The sequence below is a fragment of the Patella vulgata genome, chromosome 4 (genome assembly GCF_932274485.2).
Source record: "Patella vulgata chromosome 4, xgPatVulg1.2, whole genome shotgun sequence".
NCBI lineage: Eukaryota > Metazoa > Mollusca > Gastropoda > Patellidae > Patella > Patella vulgata.
Window position 1 is genome coordinate 18,566,711 of NC_065882.2, and position 22,053 is coordinate 18,588,763.

The window sequence follows — 22,053 nt, forward strand, 5'->3', positions numbered from 1 at the left end:
ATGAGAGGACCCTGTGGATATTAATTGTTCTTTTACCTTCCTTTCTGGTCTTACTACCTGCCCCGTTTCCTGAAAACAAGAACGCGATGGAGGATACAATTTTTTTTTCAAATTCAATATACATGTATTGAAGCAGTGAGAAAATGCATCCTATCCCTGTTCTCCATCCAATTCTTACAAAATGTCAGCGTATCTTCCGTTGTAACTGCTTGTTAGGACTAGGCATACTTACCTTGTTAGCCAGACAAGCAGCAGCAAGTAAGATCCTGCTTGAAAAATCCTAATAATTCTTCTTAGCCATTGTCAAGATTGAAACCTGGGACATTCAGCCATTTTTTTAAAATTAGATTGATAAAACATGAACACCTTTTGGTAAAAAAAAAATTTATTACAATAAAATTTATTAAAAAATATAATGAAATAGATGATTAATATAAAATGTTATTAATGACAAATTAACAAAATATTTACAACATTTATTGGTTTTTAACAGATCAAGAAATTTGATAGACAGTTAAATATCTATCGCATCATAGATTTTCCAGATTCCAAATTTACACAAATCACTGTTTTCAAATCATTTCAGGTCAAATTTTACTAAAATAACAAAAATGTTACTTGTCTTGTTTGTAGGAGAAAAACAATTCTCAATATATTTTCAATTCCATATTTATCAGAATAAAATATTTCAAGATTCAGAATTTGTTGAACTCTTAAATCAAAAGTCTCCTCTTCCCTCAATCAACATTTGTAGAGGTTTTTAAGATTTTAAATTAATCTATTGCATTTATTTTTCATTGAAACTTTTCATCTATTTTTATTTGACTTACTTCAAAGTATAAAACTCAATTTATAGAATCTATAAAATGAAATATATTTACAAATGGTATAAAATATTTACAATATTATTTTAAATCTAAAGGCAAGTATATGTTACACATAGTATATTTTCATATTATGGGAATTTATGCTATTGAAAATAATGATGACAAGATATGCGTAAATAATGTAGACAAATTAAGGAATAAGGCAGGATTTTCAACTTTGTATAAGTGTTATTCCTTTCAAAAATGAAACACCTGGCAAATTGAGAAATTTTCTAGAAAAATAGGATTTTGCTGATGAAGAGGAACTTACATATACAGTATATATGCAAAATTAGCAATATTGACAAACATATAAGGGTTCACAAAAAGCTCCCCTTTCCCCATCCTGTCAAAATCCAAGGTATTTTTTAAAAATAAAATATGATATACATTTTGTGCATGTAATAGTAAGGAAATGAATATGTAAGAGAGAAAAAGAAACATACAATTATTTGTTTATATCCACAAAATATACATATCTTTTATAATATTAATTTGTAAATATATACATCATTTTGTAATGTTATTAACTTGATAAAGAAACCTGATTTTGGTTTCGATTTTCTTGGTATCGGGTATTTATAAAATCTATACTCAATATCAAACATAATTTATGCAATTCTAAACTAGACATTTGATTGAAGAACTTATAGTTTGTTCTACCATGTTTTAAACACATACAGATAATGTTATCAATTCAGATAAAGTTCTGAAGTAAACTGGAAATGTTATAAAATAAACAATTCTGGAAATATTATAAGTAAACAATTCCAGAAATATTATGAAGTAAACAATTCCGGAAATCTTATCAAGTAGACAATACAGGTAATATTATCAAGTAGACAATACAGGTAATGTTATCAAGTAGACAATACAGGTAATGTTATCAAGTAAAAAATACAGGTAATGTTATCAAGTAGACAATACAGGTAATGTTATCAAGTAGAGAATACAGGTAATGTTATCAAGTAGAGAATACAGGTAATGTTATCAAGTAGACAAATGCTATCAAGTATACAATACAGGTAATGTTATCAAGTAGACAATACAGGTTTTCAAGTAAACAATACAAGTAATGTTACCAAGTAAATAATTCTGGTAATGTTACCAAATATACAATTCTGGTAATGTTACCAAGTAAAAAATTATCCTGCATGGGTTTAAAACATGTTGATATTAGTTGGGATGACCCAACATTTCATAAACAGCTAAATATTTAAAATTCTAACAAATAGAATCTAGCACTAAAAATATTGTCAGCAAACTTGTAGTTAATATAGCTGTGAAACTTAACAGGGAGTTTGCAGAACTCAGTACGTAAATAACCATAGGTTTACGATATGGGTCGATACCTGGGTCAAATCTTTGTGGACAATCGTCAACTGAAAATAAAGAAAATTATCTTAACTAATAAAGAACTTTTAAGCTTCATAACTAGAAATGAACCAATGAATCAAATCTAATGCATAGCATAGTAGACAGAAACTGGTGTCTTTTCTGTCTTTGTTACGATATTTTAGTAATTGTGAAGCAAACATTTTAATTTTTGGATATTAGAAAATGGTCATCCTGTCCATCTAGATTAGAGAAGAAAAGAAATTAATTGTAAGTTTCTGTATCTCAGGTATCAGAGAGAGAGAGAAATGGGGTTTAAAGTCCACTCGACACAAACTAGGTCATTTCGGGACCAACGTATGTTTTTTAAAATTTTATTTCAAGGGGTCTTTAGCAGTGGAAGGAAACCGGAGGACCCGAGAAAACCCACGAGGTTGGACAGGCGACCCTACTCCTTGTCACGTACAACCGGGGATTCGAAACCACGCCAGTTGAGTCAATGACAGGCTTTAAGATACAGCACGCACGTGCTTACCATTCGGCCATCCAACCCCCCCATCTCAGGTATCATATCACATGCATTCTTTATGTGCCAAGGTAAACATAAAACCATTTAGATTAGTTAATAACTGTGAGTCAGTTTTAGACTGACCACTATCAAGGAAATTGTATTTGAAAACTGAAAAAAAAAATGCATATGCTTACATAGTCTTTCATTTTCAAAGAGTTCCATTCTCAGACCGGTTCCTACTACATCAAAACTTTTGGCATCCTGATTCCGTGGACATCTGGCAGTTTGAGCTCGGGACATCACTATATCAGTCCAACTTGATCGTTCATATACCTACAAAATAATGCAAAAAATTACCTGAAGAGTCGTTTTCTGAAAAAAATGCCATTCAGACCCCAGCTTTTTTTAAAAAAATGTACCTATTTCAGATAAACAGCATTCATTTAACAATAGCCCTCCATCCTGCACCACTGACAAAGGGAAACCATGTTGGAAAATTCCGATGAACTTTCTCAGCCAATGCAGGGATCGAACATGTGACCTTCAGTCTAGCGAGCCAGCATCTTACCAACTTAGTCACCGTGGCTTCTTACTGGCTAATCAAAACCATTGTGGACCAATGAAATCAATATGAGGTATAATAAATAATTTAAGCTAGTTATCTTGTTAATAAAAAAAGGTCTTACCCAACATCTGAAAGCTGATATAGCATCTTCTTCATCATAAGTTATTAGAAAAGATTTCATGTCTTCCATCCAGTAACCAACACATGTTAGAATATGATCAGAGTCATCTAAAAAATATAATAAAATAATTTAGAAATATATTTGAGTTTTGTCAGTGGATAAGATGAAATGAAATGAAATGGGGTTTAACGTCCTACTGTTCTGCCCCTAACCTGGGCTAATGAAGACGGGCATACGCCATACAGTCTGCTATGAGGGAAATTATGCCCGGATAGCGGCAGTATGGCCTACTCTTATATCGAATTCCAACTGCCAAGGGATCTTTTACGTGCACGCCAATGTGTACACGGAACCTCGGTTTTTCGTCCCATCCGAACGACTAGACAGCTGTCCTTGTCAGGCTCTCTGTCCTGCATCTCAGTGGATAAGATGCTGGCTGGCTAACAAGGTTGCGAGTTCACTCCCGGTGTTGGCCGAGAAAGTTTTTCAGGGATTCCTGCATGATTTCCTCTTGTCAGTGGTGCAGGATGGAGAACCTGACAATGCTATTAGAGTGAGAGAGAGAGAGAGGGAAATGGGGTTTAATGTCCACTCGACACAAACTAGGTCATTTCGGGAGTAACATATGGTTTAATTTTATTTCATTAATTTGCTTGCACGTAGGGGTCTTTAGCAGTGGGAGGAAACCGGAGGACCCGGAGAAACCCCACGAGGTTGGACAGGCGACCCCACTCCTTGTCACGCACAACCGGGGAGTCGAAACCACGCCAGTTGACTCAATGACAGATCTTATGATATAGCGCACACGTGCTTACCATTCGGCCATCCAACCCCCACGACAATGCTATTAGATGTCATGGATGTTTGTAAATACAATCAAGTATATAATACCTACGACAACGGAGACACATTGACTCAATACAAGTAAGGCACTAGTTCAACAACTAAAGAGTCCCATGTTTAAGTTCCTCAGGATTTTTTAGTGTGGTTTGCCCTTATCAGTGCTGCCAGATTAAGGACCTGGCTAGAAATAGTGTCTAGTCATTTGGATGGTACAAAAAAGGTACTGTGTGCATGTTGCTGTGGGAGTAAAAACTCTTAACAGTTGCAAATTGATCAAGAGCAAGCTAAAAAAGTATGCTTCCCTGGCAAAATTTCCTGTCTTTTTTGATATCGTTGGGTATAACCCCATAAAATCTTACCGTATTCTCCAACAGGACGTCCACGATAATCTACAGATTCACAGTACTCGGCATCAATTTCAATCTTCGACTTATCTTGACTGCATGACTTGAACTCGGACACTTGGATTCGACAATCAACCTGAACACGAGGTCTATCTGTCACACCACGAATTCTCGTTTCATATTTCTCATTTTCAAAACTAACCTTCTGATTAAAACCATATCGACCAGCAATTGGGCACGGAATAGGGGATGGTGGATTTACTGTAAAACAAAGTATGAAAAGGTCAGGAAAGTTTTGAAACATAGAAAATGCCTCACCAGTATATTTCAAAGCCAAATGAACAATGACAAACTGGTAAACAAGAGAACTGCAGCCAACAATCTGGTTAAAACACAGATCTAATTTCGTTTCGTTTTTATAGTTCAAAATTTCGATTTTACTTGTCTTTACTACACTTGGATCTGGAAGCGTTGTTATTTAACTCGTGTTCTGCTTGAAATGAGGGGTCAGCCAATCAAATGGTCTGTCAAATCAAGCGACTGACCATTTTTGCGCGGAACTGTGGGTAGACATTAGCGGCAATTGAAATCAAAACAAAGCCAAAGAACGTGAACTCCCACTATAACTTGTTAGATCTACATGTAGTGTAGGCGATCGAAAGTATAAAAAACGAAACGAAATATAGATCTATATTTTAATTAGATTGTGCAGTCAACCCTATCCACTGATACAGCACGCACGTGCTAACCATTCGGCCATCCAACCCCCCCCCAAGGGGGAGATAATTTTGGCCGGCTAATCTTTAACAGGATGAACAGCGTCACGAGATGATAATTCTGTGAATTTGTAAGAGCATCATGTTTGTGTGCTATGCTATGGTACCACATTGTATCAGCTGGTGTTCCAGCAAGTGGTGTAATAAAAGTTGAGAGAGAGAGAGAGAGTTTAGCCTCCACTTGACATGAACTAGGTCATTTCCATGAGGTTTGACATGCGACCCTACTCTTTGTCAAGTACAACCAGGAAATTGAAACCACGCCAGTTGACTCAATGACAGACCATACTACACAATGCGTACACACTAACCATTCGGCCATACAACCCCCCAAAAGTTGAGAGACTATATTTCAATTTCATTTGTTGACTTACAGATGAGAACCTCGTATTTCCAGTGAGTATCATCTCGATTAAAACTGAAGGATACCCAGCTGCAAGCTTCACGGAACTTTTTCTCAAGGTAATCTGTATCTGCAATTTCATCTCCCGTTAAACGAGATGGTTTCCCTATTTTATGAAAAAAAGAAATTAAGAATTTAACAAGTGGTAAAAATAAAATCTAGAATGTCTTTTGTCTTGCTTACTTTTTAACAAACAGTAAGCTGAAATCATTTTAATCAACAAAAATTATATATTTTACTCCAGAATAGGTTGACAGTAATAACTCAAAATGTCTATAATTTAAAAAAGAAAAAAATATATATTAAATTTCCCTTTGAAATTGATGACCTTTCTGATTTGGGTGAAAAATGATTAAATTAGATGCTAGATAGTTTCTACAAATGTAGATAATTATCGCCTTTAGATAGTCTTTCAACTTCGAAAATGATGCTCAAATTAGAAAAACCTACCGACTCTGTATCGAACAATTCCATGATGTCTAGGTAAAATGTCATAACACACAAAATCTACCTCACTGGAAAAAAAAAAACAAAATATTTATTATTAGTAAATAGGATGAACACTCTATACGATATAGTCGGAATGGAATCATCAAGTATAGAATCTTGTTAGTACAATATTTTGTTCATCGTAAGCTTCCCTGAGATCACATAAGGACCTCTAAAGCCTAGCTTATCTCATCTTATGACATGTAAAACTGACGGCGACTAATAGCAACTGAGAGCTTATGTCGCTACGACTGAATTTATCTACGACTGGATGCAACCATGGGCAATCAGTTGATCATAGTTGTATGTGCGCTCATGTCGCCTGGCGTCATTTGCAGAATCGGAGCCACAACTAATCACATGACTGCCATGTGATAACCTTCAAAATGGCCTCATTCCACTTGTCCGCCATGTTTGTTACCACCCCCCTGGTACCACGTAACTAACTAACCGAAACGTATTGGCAACCTTAGCAAGGCGCTGACTCAAAGTAGTTGTGGGTGCCCTCATGTTGCTTGCGACTAGGGACAACTAGTTGTCTCCAGTCATAGTATTAGAACATGTGCAACTCTGAGAAACTGGAGGCGACTGGTTGCCGTCCGACTTACACAAGTCGTAAGAGTGTTCAGGTTGGAAAGGTAGTCACGACTGATCAGTTCCATTTGATCGTAAACCAGTCACCGATTTCGAGTCACAGTCAGTCTAATATCGGATTTCAACTCCATGTTATCTTTTACATGCACGACAATGTGTACGTTGGACCTTGGTTTTTGATCCCATCCGAACGACTATACATTGTCCTTGGCCGGTCCCTTGGTCCTGCAAAACTGACAAAGGGAAACCACACCGGAAAATCTTGTAAACTTTCTTGGCTAACGCAGGGATGAATACAGGACCACTACTTCGACAATATGATCTATGTTCTACCGGGGCGCTCAGTGTTATATGCAGTATTTTGTCGAGGTTCATTGTGTGGGGGGATTGTTGCGAATTGGAACCGTTACCCCTATTAACAACTTTTGGATCAGCTACTAAATGAAATGAGGAGAATTTTGTCTTCGAGTTTTAAAATACATATTTCAATCGATAGGTTTCTGACAAGTGGTTAAGAGAAATGGTGGTTTAACATCCAATCAACACAAACTAGGCCTATGTAGGATAGTGATTTCAACTACATACAAAAACTGTTTAAGTTTGGGCTCTTTCAAAGATTTAAAGGGAGATAATCAGGTTTTATGTGTATCACCGAGTCTAGGCTAGTAACTGTATTTTGCTTTGAGCATAACCATTAATGAATAGTGTTTTTCTATTTCTATTTCAATACTTTGATTGCACAGGGGGAGAAAACCAAAGTGACCTTCCTTAGACCAGAACCATAACCCCGCCCCACACTCTTTTGACACGTAGTAACTACATACATGAAGGTTTACAAGGTATTGACCTAATAAACACCTACACCAAGTTTGAACATTCTAGCTCAATTAGAAGGAGAGTTATTGTGTCCCAAAAACTGTGACGGATGGAAGGACAGAGAGAGGAACGAACATATTTTAATAGGCTCCTGCCTTTCGAAGGGGACAAAAATTGTTTTTAGTCTATAGGATAATAGATCTGCAACTGGAGAGTTTAAATGCAAGTATGTCCCTTTTAATCATTTGGGGAAAAATACACTTGACAGCCAATTCTACTGCTTTATGGATGGAAACTATCATTGCCATTTTCTTATATACTCTTCAAAAAAAGTAGGGGATATTGAAATGCCAATACTTATGCAGGTTGTGATATGATAAATGGTCATGGACACTTGAATGCTTTGTGGGTATGTTCACAGATGAAGAACTTATCGCCCCTAACAGAACCACTGAGCTGCATTTGCGACATGAAATAGCGCCATACACGTGGATGGGTTTAATGTCAAATTTGACACTTCAAGGAAGGGTTGATGAAAAATGCCGCATGCTGGTTTATCTATCCATGTTTGCTTTCCTATCGGTTCTTGCATAAGATTTACTGTTTAGCGTATCTTTGCTTTAGTGTGTTACGTTTGATTTGATCGGGAGACGTGTTTGTCAATGTGAACCGACAACAAGAATTGGCTGTGGCACTGCAAGAGGGGTGGGTCAGATTGCTCCAAATCGTGATTGGACGGTTGATTAGGAGCATGCCATGACGAATTGCTTAAAGTGCACATAAGATGGGTTTGGGAACTTTTGGATATGTGTAGCCAATGGTTACTATATCAACTTTACGGCAAGTTCACACCAATCTGATTGAAATTAATTCAGTTATCTTCACTCAAAGTCATAAAAATAGACCTCCCTTAAAAACAACTTTGCCAATTATCGAAAACACTCTTAATCCCCTCAGACGCCAGTGACGTCACAGTGAATGTTTATTCCTTAATTACCTATATATAGCCGGCGTGTGTATTCGTTAACGCCTGACTGGTTCCTTAATCCCCCTAATTAAATAAAACAATTGACTACGGAATAATTTGTTTTGTAATTCATTTTAATTTAAAATCCAATTTTAATACCCTCTAACATCGTGTGCAGTCCAATCGATTCGAGATACATTTTCGTCAAAAGAGTATTGTGGTTCTAATTTCCCCGAGTTAAAGAGTACAGGAGTAAAAAGATGTGGTCATGCAAAATGTATCATAAAAGTCAAACATGATTGAAAAGCGATTTGTAAATGACGATCCGTTATCATCGTACGGCGGATTTGACTTCATTACTCTGAAATAGACTGTAAAAATGAAATACGAATTTTAGGACTTCGAATTTCGTCTAATGGTTTGGATTGTTCGTACTTGGGTTTATGTTATTTATACCAAACCAAACGGCATCAAGAACTCCGCGTATGATCAAGTGTATTTGATATTCATGACCATGAATCCCATGCAATTTTCGCACCAAAGTTTAACCTCAGTTACTACGCCCGTAGTGCATGGAACCGTACATGGCAATAAGATTCCTGGCGTTGATTGGCTGAGAAATGAGGGCGATCTATGCATGGTCATCGGAAAATTCCATATTCGCTGTGAATTTCAAATGGAGTTACGATAAAAGTTGTTCTTTGTGTATAGAAATGGTATAGCTAATAATGAATATATCTAAAATTGACTGGCACCATTTGTATTTCTGTACTTATAGAGAATAGTTTGGGATATCAAGTATTACGGGGTTATCCAAATTACCGGTAAATGCGCCAATTGCTTAGTCGTCTTCAGTTATCCCGGGGCCTATTTGTTGTTGTTTGTAAGTTGTATTTTACGTCCGCTTCCACCGAGGTGATATCGCAGACAAGGGGGCCTATTTAAACAATGGCACCTTAAATGGATCTACGGCATGATACGGCTTTTTAAATTCACTCTAAAATATTCCACTCACAAAAGTCTAATCTATAACAACACAAGACGATAATTCTTTGATTATGATTATGCCAGTCACATGTTAATTGGACCGACACGTGAACACTTGTCAATTGGTGGTGAGATATTGTATAGATAATGTAGTGCCTGTGACGTCACCAGCCAATCAACCCGATTAAGGTTGTAATTGAAAATTTGAAAACCGTTTTTGGCTTTCCGATACTTAAACGTCAATAGCTGAATTAATTTTAATCAGATTGGTTTGAACTTTCCGTAAAATGGATATAGTAACCATTGGCTATAAGTACATTCATTTAAGATTTTTAATCTTATGTGGTCTTTAATGTCTGAGGATTGGTGGAGCAATTACTCATTATTAAGACCAAAATCAAAAACGGTGTATCTCTTTGTGAGTGAAATTGGGGCCGTCAGATAAGCCGCCTATTTGAACTGTTTATGTTCATGTGCAGGCAATTGCCCTGTTATTAACAAACACTGGTTACCTCTTAATAAAAACAGAAGTGAATTTCTGCAGTTTTGTATTGTTTCAGAATATCCCCTACTGTTTTTGAAGAGTATACCTCACTGCACAATTATCTTATTTTTGGTAGGAATGGCATACACCATTTGTGCATTACAGCTATTCCCACATAAATCCCACAGGCCTAACTTACCATTTTCCCACTATGACTTTAGTCATGAGATATCTTGTTCCGAGGGTTTGCTGACATGACAAGTATGTCTCTTCATATTCAAACTGATTCTTCTGTGTAAAGTAATAGATATGAGTCTCATTGAGTGTTACATCTGAACGGAACTGTAAACCCTGCGTGAACCATGATCCTGATATATTACGTGGCAAGTTACATTGTGGTGTCGTGTATTTAGACAATGGTGGAACTGAAATAAAGCAGTTTATAACCTGTTTTAAATTTCCTGACAACATATCATCACTTCTCTACCCAAAATGTATTTAAATCAAATATTTGTCTTTTATGTACAATTAAATATCCATCAGTAGTTTTTTTTAAATGGTACTGGCCTGTGCAACATTAGGACGATATCCTTTTGCCTGTATAATGTAGGAATTTCACTTATAATTTTTCCAATTAATTTTTTGGTTAGGGGCACTCATAGGTTAGATTACAATGTAGTGTAACAATAGTTTAGATTACAATGTAATGCAACAATAGGTAAGATTACAATCTAGTTTAAAATGGGTTAGATTGCAATCTGGTCTAAATGGGTTAGATTACAATACAGTGTAAAACCAGAACAAATAATCAAAGCAAAATTGTAATCTACTTTTGATTATAGATTGAAACAGATGAGAACTACACTTGCAAAATCTTTAACCTTATGCTTGGATCATCCAGTCTTGCATTAAACCAAGGACATTATTAAGGCCTGATTTAAATTTACTAGTTACACTTATAAAGAATACACGTAATGTACTTACTCAGTCGTAGAACCAATCTGACTGGACCATTGTACAAACTGTTTAATTTACTGCAATCAGCAAATCTTGACATCACCCAACGAATACTGTTATCAGGTGATTTTTGATTTTTCAATGTCAACTACAAAATAAGACTACACAAATTATTTATCGATATAAAGAATGGCAACATTAGACCCAACAGTGCACGAATATTGCAACACTGAGAAAACACAAAACCATAACACACTGACTAGTGGGTTAAAATGCATACTGAAACTTATTTGACAATCAATGCAATATTATTTTCTAAACTGTCCATCTTTTTGTAATCATTATATAGACCTAAAACCTCAATTATCAGATTGATTAGCATATTATAATTGTTGTTTTTAGAGGTGTTATATAAGTAATCACTATTGAATATTATATTGTTTTGACAGGTGTTAAATATACATTATGCAAGAGCTAAATCTGCCTATTGCAGGTCTTTCTTTAGGTCTGAAATGTTATTTAAATTATTAATTAGACATTAATTAACTTATTCAGACAATAATCAACTCTCGATGTCAACGCTAGCCTGTGATATTTACTTGATTAGGATCCGATTTGCTGCTCAACTTTCATTCATGATTAAATCATGAAATGGATAATCGAGACTATGTTTTTTTATCGTACCAACTTTAGTAATGATGATCGAGGCTAGGCTGAACATTCAATTCTAGGTCCAAAATTTTCAGCAAATACCCTTTACATTATCTAGATTTTAACTATTATAGTGAGAACTGCCAGCTCTTTATCTAATCTCCCATAATGTATCTTTAATATTCCTGTAACCCTACAGGATAACTACACCATGCTGTTTTACAAAAAGTTCAATTACTATCGCAGCTACAATCTTTACATAAATCATGTCCATGGTGTCCGGTGATATCTTGACTCATCAATAATTCGCTAGCATTTAGGGGTCTTTAGCAGTGGGAGAAAAACAGCGGACCCGGAGAAAATCCATAAAGTAGGACAGACGATCCTACTCCTTGTCACATACAAGTGAGAAGTCAAAAACCAAGCCACTTGACTCAAAGACAGACCTTGTGATTTCATGCGCACGTATTCATCCACAACGCCACCGTCCACTAAAACCCCCGCGAGATTGGCGTATTCCTACCTAAAGGACAATGTCCTTCGGTCCCGTCAACTGCTATATTAACAACCTCACTGTTTTTGGGCTTATGACTAAGATGTATTCTGTCATTCTGTTCATTTAGTTTCTAGAATTGTTTGACTTTAGTAATAATTTCTACTAACCAAACATTTAAATCTTTCTCTTCGGTCCTTTTCTACTGTATCAGCAATAGCAGCATAGGTGTAACCAGTTGAACCAACCATAGCAAACCAACTTCCCATACACTGGTATCTTATTTCTAAAAATACACAAAACACAAATAAACAAACCAACTTCCCATACACTGATATCTTATAGCTACCAATGCACAAAACACAAATACACAAACCAACCTCCCATACACTGATATCTTATAGCTATAAATATACAAACCAACTTCCCATACACTGGATCTTATAGCTATAAATACACAAAACCACAAACCAACTTCTCATACACCGATATCTTATAGCTATACTTACTGTTTGTTATTCAAATAACCATAGCTATTAACAGTTTAACCGTTCAGTATCAATTGTCAACTTAAAACAGACCTTGTCAGGAGGTGCAAGCCATTACTTGCACCCACGCAATACTTGCCTAAAAGGCATTACTCCAACAAAAATTTCAGGAAACTTTTCATAGAAATGCACAATTCTTAATGAAAATTTAAACTCTCTAAGGCCAGAGTTATTTGATTACCTGGTTAATTTGGTTCATTTGTACCATTTTTTAATTCAATATCTACGATAATATACAAGACAATACTTGGTTTCCCGTCGTACGTGGCATATGGCAATAATTTTACAATTACAGAATGCTACTAAGAACAAAATAAATTGGAAGGTGTCTATTGAATGGACAATAAAGAAATAATTTCGGACTTGCAAGTAGCATTTTTATGATTGGTTAATTTAACTAAAAACCAAAGTAGAATTCTTGCAAGAAATTATAAGATATGAAACATGGTAGAATGTCATAACGAATCTACTTTAATGTCATTTTTTAGCACTTATTATATTTTGAATGGTGGTTAAATTTTTAAATAAATGTTAAACAAGGTAGAATATAGTTAGAAATCCCGATAAGTATTTGGACTGGATTAACAATAGCAAAAGTCAGAACAGGCAGACATTCTAGCATATACGGACAAAACATCAGTGATTATCAGATCATTTCTTGGAATAAAAAATATCACATCTTCTGTGTTCAAATTCTATTTTCGATTAACACTGGATGTATCTCATGTCACTTAGGTAATAATACCATGGCAATGCAATAGAGAGTTCTCACATCAACAAAAACTAGGGATTTTTATGTTATAAACTTCTATTCAAGGTTAGGCACAAACTGCACGCAGCGATCGATCTACGCAATACGTCATTTTGAACACTGCCCAAATTAGCCACCATTTAAAACGCTCACATGATCATTTTGGGGCGGGACTTATTGACCGGACTACAGCTTTGTGTACAAAACAGAGTAAAAATAACCCGAGCACGCATGTGTTTTATGTAAACACATGTCTTTAGCAAAATGTCAACTTCTGCCAATCCGGTAAAAGCTATAGGCTATATAATATGTACTAGTGGGTAATATTGCAATACATTCTTTGCCATTCTAAACTGTCTTTAGAGTTTCAATCTGTTTATCTTTAAAAACAAGGTTAGATACTCCTAAATTTGTCTTCGCAAACAAAACCGCTCTGTGAAATTACCTTTTATGGGCGCCGCCATATTGAATAATTAGAGGACTATTTTGTGATTCGGCTTTGATTAGTTTGACATCTTTCATACACACAGCGGCTAAATAAACATATTTAATTTCATTCAATATGACAATAGAAGAGAAATAAATACTTCTAAAAACTACTAAAAGCATACTCAGTGTTTTCGACTAAAATCGTTGATGTAGGAATTAAAATATCGGTTAATTAGCTTAGGGCCTGTTCTCAGGCGGAGCTAGCTGTAGACAGGCAGTCTAAGTTTGGGATGGGTTAGGCAGAGATCTCATCCCCAGTCACATATGAGCCTGCGATAGAAACTACACTATTTGGCTCTATGACAAACTACATGACCTATAGTGCACGTCATAACCATGCATATTGATATTATTATAAAGTTCAGTTATCGATATTATTATAAAGTGTCTAGTATGTTAACTTACTCTGTTTCTTGGATGTCTGGACGTCGGGACATTTACCATAGTTCATGAGAAATACTTCGTTATCTACGTATTCTGAACCAGGATCTTGACAAGCTTCGAGAGTACTCTCTTCACTATTACAGATACCACCACCTCCTGTATTTACTTCATATGTGAACTGATAAACACCTTCAAACGTTGAAATACAATTCACTGTTTGAATAGTTTGTCCTGAAATTAAACGGATATCATTTGGATTAATAAATTTACATATAAGAATATTATCTTAAGAGAGAGAGAGAGAGAGAGAGAGAGAGAGAGAGAAATGGGGTTTAATGTCCACTCGACACAAACCAGGTCATTTTGGGACTAGCATATGGTTCAATTTTATTTCAATAATTCGCTTGCATGTAGGGGTCTTTAGCAGTGGGGGGAACCGGAGGACCTGGGAGAAAACCCACGAGGTTGGACAGACGACCCTACATCTTCTCACGTACAACCTGGGAATCGCAGCCGCGCCAGTTGACTCAATGACAGACCTTATAATACAGCGTGCACATGCTAACCATTTGGCCATCCAACCCCTCTATTATCTTAAGAAACAAATGTTAGGGTGCCCCACCATAAATAAATATCTCCAAATATCTTGACAATTACACCGCAATATTTATATATATATACATGTACCAAGCCTTAAATCAGTTTCGCACATTTATAGTTACTTAATAAACGGTTATGTTGTACTTAATAAGCTATGACCATTTAACCATCAATAAATAATAAGACTGAAAAATGGTTATGGGTGTCAGCCATAACATCCGGCCACTTTTGAGTAAAAAATAGGTTACCACAATCTAAACACGCCATTTTTCGTACAATCAAGTGCCATAATTCAGAAAGTTACTATCCAATATACGTCAATATCGAAAGGAACCACGATCGTTTATTTATAAAGATGTATTTAAAGTTTCATCAAAATCGGATCAAAATTGTGACCAATAGAGAACCCACAACCTTGATATACCATATGTTTACACTATTCGCGTACGAGGGGCTGCCATTTTGTCTGGCAGGTTTGGTCCGATTTTCACGAAATTCGAACTCAACCATCATCACGGTGTAACAGTGTTATATACACACATTTTTGTAAATCAGATAATAATTATTATCTCTAGAGGGATCACAAGCTAAAAACGCCATTTTTCATACAAATCAGGGGCCATAATTCTGGAAGTTACAATCCGATATGCGCGAATATCGAAAGGAACCAAGATCGTTGGGTTATAAACATGCATATCAAGTTTCATCAAAATCAGATGAAAATTGTGACCTCTAGAGACTACACAAGCTAAAAACGTCATTTTTCATACAATCAGGGGCCATAACCCATGAAGGTATGGTCCGATACATGCCAATATCAAAAGGAACTGAGATCGTTGGGAGACTGACCTATATTTCAAGTTTCGTCAAAATCGGATAAAAATTGTAACCTGTAGAGTGTCCACAAACAAATTGTGGATGGTCATTGGCATGGACGAACAGGGGTGAAAGCATAATATGTCCATATGAAATTATGGGCGTATAAAACGCTGCAATCTTTAACTATTTCTTTTCATTTTTCGTGTCAAAGGCTGTAAATCATTAATAATCCCGATCAACTATATCTCAGATACTTTTTATGCTTTGACAATCCAATTTCTGCTGTCTTGTGAATTGTGGTTAAACCATATGAATTTAATCCCAAATTTAATCCAAAATATCAGCTTTATTCTGGAATTTGGACACTTGTTTATGGTACAATGTATCAAAAAAGGCCTAGAAAAAACCCTACACACAATTAAACTGTAAAGCTCTATAGAGTAAGCCTACTTACTGAATAAAGTAGCGAGTTGATCAACACCGGGAAGTTTGTCTTTTCCTCTACACATATTAATACCTCCGTTATTTGTAAAACAATCACCTGAAAAACACAAACACAATTTTATCTGTTCTGCCAAAAGAAATGTGATTGATTTTCATGCTATGGAACACTACAATATGTGTTATGCAAAAGTAATATTGAAAATGAAAGATGCTGCAGGCCTATGCGAAATAAAAAGCCTACAGGTTTTTATAGCTGATTAACGAAATGAAATGAGGCTTCGAGTCCTGAAGACAGGCATAGGCCATGTAGTGTGCTTTGAGGGAAATTTGGTCGGGACACTTGTGCTGCAGTCTATTTCAATATGGAATTCCATCTGTCAAAGCTTCTTTGACGTGGACACCAATGTGAGGACGGGCTCACATTTTTCCATTCCATCCGAACAACTATATGTTGTCCCTTGCCAGGCCCTACCATCCTACATCAATGACAAGGGAGGACCACGTCGAAAAATCCTGTGGACCTTTCTCGGCCAACATCATTAGCGATCCTGAGACTTCTAGTCTAGCTAGCCAGCATCTTACTGAGCTCTCAGGGTTCCCAAGTATTGCTGATCTCCACATCTCAGACGGGAGACAGTAAAGCTCATCTGGGAGAGGTTTCATTGAAAAGAAATTAAATGGCTTTCATTGTATAAACATATTGAACTACAGTTGCACTACCATGAAAAAGTTGGGTATAACAAAAGTATATTTTAATTTTAGATGTACTTACTCTTTCTATATTGTAAAATGTTTATAGTTCTCCACAAAACATCAACACAGTGAAAACATTTGGAGTTACCTTCTCTAAAAAATATAATAATAAGATAATATCAACTTTGTTATCAATAAAAGAAATGGGGTTTAATATCCTACTGTTCTGGCACACAAACTAAGTTCCAGAAAACTTTTGAGTGTCAGTTGTATGAAGTGACTGAATGAAGGAGGCTAAACATATCCCATGTAGGAGAATACTGTTGGTGTAGACTGAAATAACCAGACACCAAAGACTGCCATTTAATTAATAATGTGCATATTTATAATGCACTATATCCACAAACTAAGTTTATGCTCAAAGCGCGACACAATTACTATCCCTGTCTCTAGGATACAGGTAAAGCCTGATTACCTCCCTTTACCCCTGAACTCTTTTTAAATGTTAGAAAGAGCCCCAACATATGCTGCCTAAGGAGCGCAACAGTTTTTTGTGTAATACATACCCCATACTACCGGCACCCATTTACAGCTGGGTAGACTGGAATACAGGGATGAAGTGTCTTATTCAAGGACACCAGAATTTGGCGCACAATTCGGGTCTCGAACCTGCAACCGTTAGGTCACAAATCCTACTCTCTAACCGTTGCGCCAAATCCCTCCCATAAATCCCTCAGACTATTCGCGTATTTCGCCGAACGTAACTGATTAGAAAATACAGTAAAAACAGAAACTATTGAATGTAAATCAGTTTATATACATTCACATTACCATATTACATTATTTTATGTGTTGCGACCCATTTGTGTCCATTTCCAGGTGCCAAAGAATGGCGATTGAGCTCCTTTAATAATATCAATAAAAACAGAGACCAGCGGCTGCCAGGCAGGATACGCCCACATTTTCGAGAGATGGATAGAGAACAAGCTAAAAAGAAAGTGATTTTTCCTACAATCAAGGGCCATAATTCAGGAAATTACAATTCGATATGCGCAAATATCGAAAGGAACCAAGATCTGTGTGTTATAAACTTACATTTCAAGTTTCAACAAAATCGGATAAAAATTGTTACCTCTTTAGGGTCCACAACCTTGATATACCATATTTTTTACGCTATTTGAGAACGAACTGCAGCCATTTTGTCTCTCAATTTTGGGCCGATTCACACGAAATTCAGACTCGGCGATCCTTAGGGTGTAACGGTGATATAATAATACAGCTTTTTAAATCGGATAAAAATTATGACCTCTATAGGGTCCACAAGCTAAAAATGCAATTTTTGGTACAATCAGGGGCCATAATTCAGGAAGTTACAGTCCGATATGCGCAAATATCGAAAGGAATCGAGAACTTTGGTTTATAAACTTACATTTCAAGTTTCAACAAAATCGGATAAAAATTGTGACCTTTATAGGGTCCACAACCTTGATATACCATATTTTTACGCTATTTGAGAACGAAGGGCGACCATTTTGTCTGCCAATTTGAGGCCGATTTTCACGAAATTAGAACTCAGCCGTCCTTAGGGTGTAACGATGATATAATAATACGTTTTTTTAAATCGGATAAAAATTATGACCTCTATAGAGTCCACAAGCTAAAAACGCGATTTTTCGTACAATCAGGGGACATAATTCAGGAAGTTACTGTCCGATATGCGCGAATATCGAAATGAACCGAGATCTTTGGGCTATAAACTTACATTTCAAGTTTCAACAAAATCGGATAAAAATTGTGACCTCTATAGGGTCCACAACCTTGATATACCATATTTTTACGCTATTTGAGAACGGACGGCGGCCATTTTGTCTGTCAATTTGGGGCCGATTTTCACGAAATTCAAACTCGGCCATCCTTAAGGTGTAACGGTGATATAATAATACGTTTTATTAAATCGGATAAAAATTATGACCTCTATAGGGTCCACAAGATAAAAACGCGATTTGTCGTACAATCAGGGGCCATAATTCAGGAAATTACGGTTCAATATGCGCGAATATTGTAAGGAACCAAGATCTTTGGGTTATAAACTTACATTTCAAGTTTCAAGAAAATCGGATAAAAATTGTGACCTTTATAGGGTCCACAACCTTGATATACCATATTTTTACGCTAGTTGAGAACGAATGGCGACCATTTTGTCTGTCAATTGTGGGCCGATTTTCACGAAATTCGAACTCAGCCATCCTTAGGGTGTAACGGTGATATAATAATACGTTTTTTTAAATCGGATAAAAATTACGACCTCTATAGGGTCCACAAGCTATAAACGTGATTTTTCGTACAATCAGGGGACATAATTCAGGATGTTACAGTCCGATATACGCGAATATCGAAAAGAACCGAGATCTTTAGGTTATAAACTAACATTTCAAGTTTCAAAATCGAATAAAAATTGTGACCTCTATTGGGTCCACAAGCTAAAAACGTGATTTTCTGTACAAACAGGGGCCATAATCCATGAAGTTTCGATCCGATACATGCCAATATCGAAAGCAGCCGAGATCTTTTGGCGATAAACCTATATTTCAAGTTTTGTCAAAATCGGATAAGAATTGTGACCTGTAGAGTGTCCACAAACAAATTGTTGACGGACGGATGGACGTCCAGACATACGGACGTCCGGACGGACAGGGGCGACAACAATATACGTCCACATGAAAATGTGGGCTTATAAAAAAAAGACAAATCTGTTCCGGACAAAATATCAGGCACAAGAAGGATTGCGTCTGACAATGCCTATATTTTTGCTGGGACACTGTCTTCTACGGGTGCCTGATTTCCTAGCTTGATACTTGCAGATCAGTGTATCCACTTTAAAGTGACCCAGTTACAGCCTCTCATCAATATAATAATTTGCCACATTAAAACCAAAATTGAAAATAAAGCTTGATAACACCAAGGAATTTTCTCCATCAGCACCAATATCAGAGAATGAAATGAAATGAAATGGGGTTTAACGGCCTACTAGAGAGAGAGAGAGATCAAAGAGAGATAGATGGGGTTTAATGTCCACTCGACGTAAACAAAGTTATTTTGGGCCTAACATATGGTTCAATTTAATTTCAATAATTTGCTTGCGCATAGGGGTCTTAAGCAGTGGGAGGAAGTCGGAGGACCCGGAGAAAACCAACGAGGTTGACAGGCAACCCTACGCCTTGCCACACACAACTGGGGAATCAAGACCACGCCAGCTGACTCAATGACAGAGCTCATGATACAGCGCACACAAGCTAACCATCGCCCCCCCCCCCCCCCAGCACCTTCAACCAATCTTGGACCTCCTCGCCACTAAGCGATCACCATTGTCACTGACCCCCCCCCCCTTTTGCCCAATTAAAACATTCTGGCGACACCTTAGTTGTGATAGTAAGACATTAAACCCCATTCCATTTCATTTATTCCTTAGTTGTGAAGATACGAAAACTGATACAACTTACCCTTCTTTAACCTTCATCAACATAGTTGAATTAACACCATCAACATTGTACTCATTTTTATGAGTGAATCTTTCAATACACTCTAAATTACCAAATTTAGATTCATCTACTAGAGTAAGGGTATCCACACCAGTTTCCATGGAGTACCAATCACCACCATATTCTTTTGGTATTTGACAGGCTTGTTCTGTGGACGGAAGAGGTAAAATAAGTTCAAGGCATGGCAACCATTACAATACAAAATTCTTTTTTGCTACATACACTCTAAACAGCTCAATACCACTCTTGTTGTAACTGAATAATATGTCCCAATCTTTATTCTGGTCAACAAATTGTACTATTTTAGAATATTTCAATTAATTGATGATACAAATTTCATCTTAACACACCTTACTTAAAAATTTTGAAAAATTCAACATAATGGTTTGAAACGTCTAACGTAAACCTTTTCAAATGAAACTTCGATTTAAAAATATTTTGGAACCCTCTGGACAAGTAAAATAGGATGTAATGGATAATTTACACAACAGGTAGGACACTTAAACATCTAGTACTTAGATAGAGATATTATTTATTTTCTGGAGCTTTCAAGCCAGCAAGAGTGTTATTGTCCCTTTAAGACTGGGATCGAACCCTGTACCTCCCCGTTTGTAACCCGATGAGACCCTTTTGCCCCAAACATAAAAAGTATAGGGGCGAACGATTTACATGTATGAAGAGAGCTACATGTACCACTCCTAACATTTAGGATTTTTACAAGGGAAATAATTTACAGAACTTTCTCTTTGGTTATTATTATTTGACAGTCTGTTCCATATAGTTTCGATCAATAGGCCCTACCTAAATATTTGTGTTTAAATCTGAAGGATGAGGAGCATGAAAGTGATGTATTCGTTTACAGGTTGGATTATTTTCATGGCCAAATGTGTAAAAAAAAAACTCCAAAAAACATGATTTTATTTGATTGGGCATTGACAGTACCAATACTACAAACCCTTCTTTAGTGTTGTTACTACATAAGTACATGTTTCATTCTATCCTCCCATCTCCAACAATTTCCTGAAATACCCTAATATATAACTGAATTTGAGGAATTCTTTGCCGATGACTAATAATTTTATAACCCATTCGTAAATAATAAACACCAATGACAAAGTAAACTATGATTTTAAGACAGAGCAATTCTAAAACATTGTCAGGATTTAATTCCTTTCATAGGTATATTTTCTATTAAGGCAGGTGTTGAATTTGACTACTTACCTGAATTATGAACCCAAAGAATTAAAATAAATAAAGTATACATGGTCTTCCTATGGCCTGCCACCGCCATTTTACCTTTCAAATATGGCGTCTTTTTAGGTCAATTAGATGACACCGAGGCTCAGGTATGGCAGGTAAAACTCCCAGGTGACATTGAAAGGGAGATAACTGTATACAAATAATGAAGACTTATCTTTTCCCGAGTGATTAGGCCCACCACCAGTGGCGCAGCAAGAAGTTATTGTGGTCATTGCAGAGGTAGTGAGTTCCCGCCCCCTAAACTTGTAAAATTCACGGGTAAGTTCTAGACATTCGAATATACAGTATCGAAATGACCTTACAGACAGGTGTACAGGGCGACAT

General features: G+C 36.3%; 1 protein-coding gene across 1 annotated transcript; it reads right to left on the bottom strand.

Annotated features, from left to right (window-relative positions):
* Positions 1-367: 367 nt before the first annotated feature.
* On the bottom strand, positions 368-21,800 carry LOC126817508 (uncharacterized). The gene is made up of 14 exons (XM_050544522.2): positions 21,691-21,800; positions 20,431-20,617; positions 17,010-17,083; positions 16,248-16,334; positions 14,396-14,605; positions 12,373-12,488; positions 11,086-11,206; positions 10,301-10,526; positions 6,215-6,279; positions 5,736-5,870; positions 4,601-4,846; positions 3,399-3,505; positions 2,907-3,045; positions 368-2,248 (listed from the first exon to the last, which is right to left on the bottom strand). The coding sequence occupies exons 1-14, from the start codon at positions 21,758-21,760 to the stop codon at positions 2,091-2,093; spliced, it is 1,941 nt and encodes a 646-aa protein (XP_050400479.1). The 5' UTR covers positions 21,761-21,800; the 3' UTR covers positions 368-2,090.
* Positions 21,801-22,053: the final 253 nt, after the last annotated feature.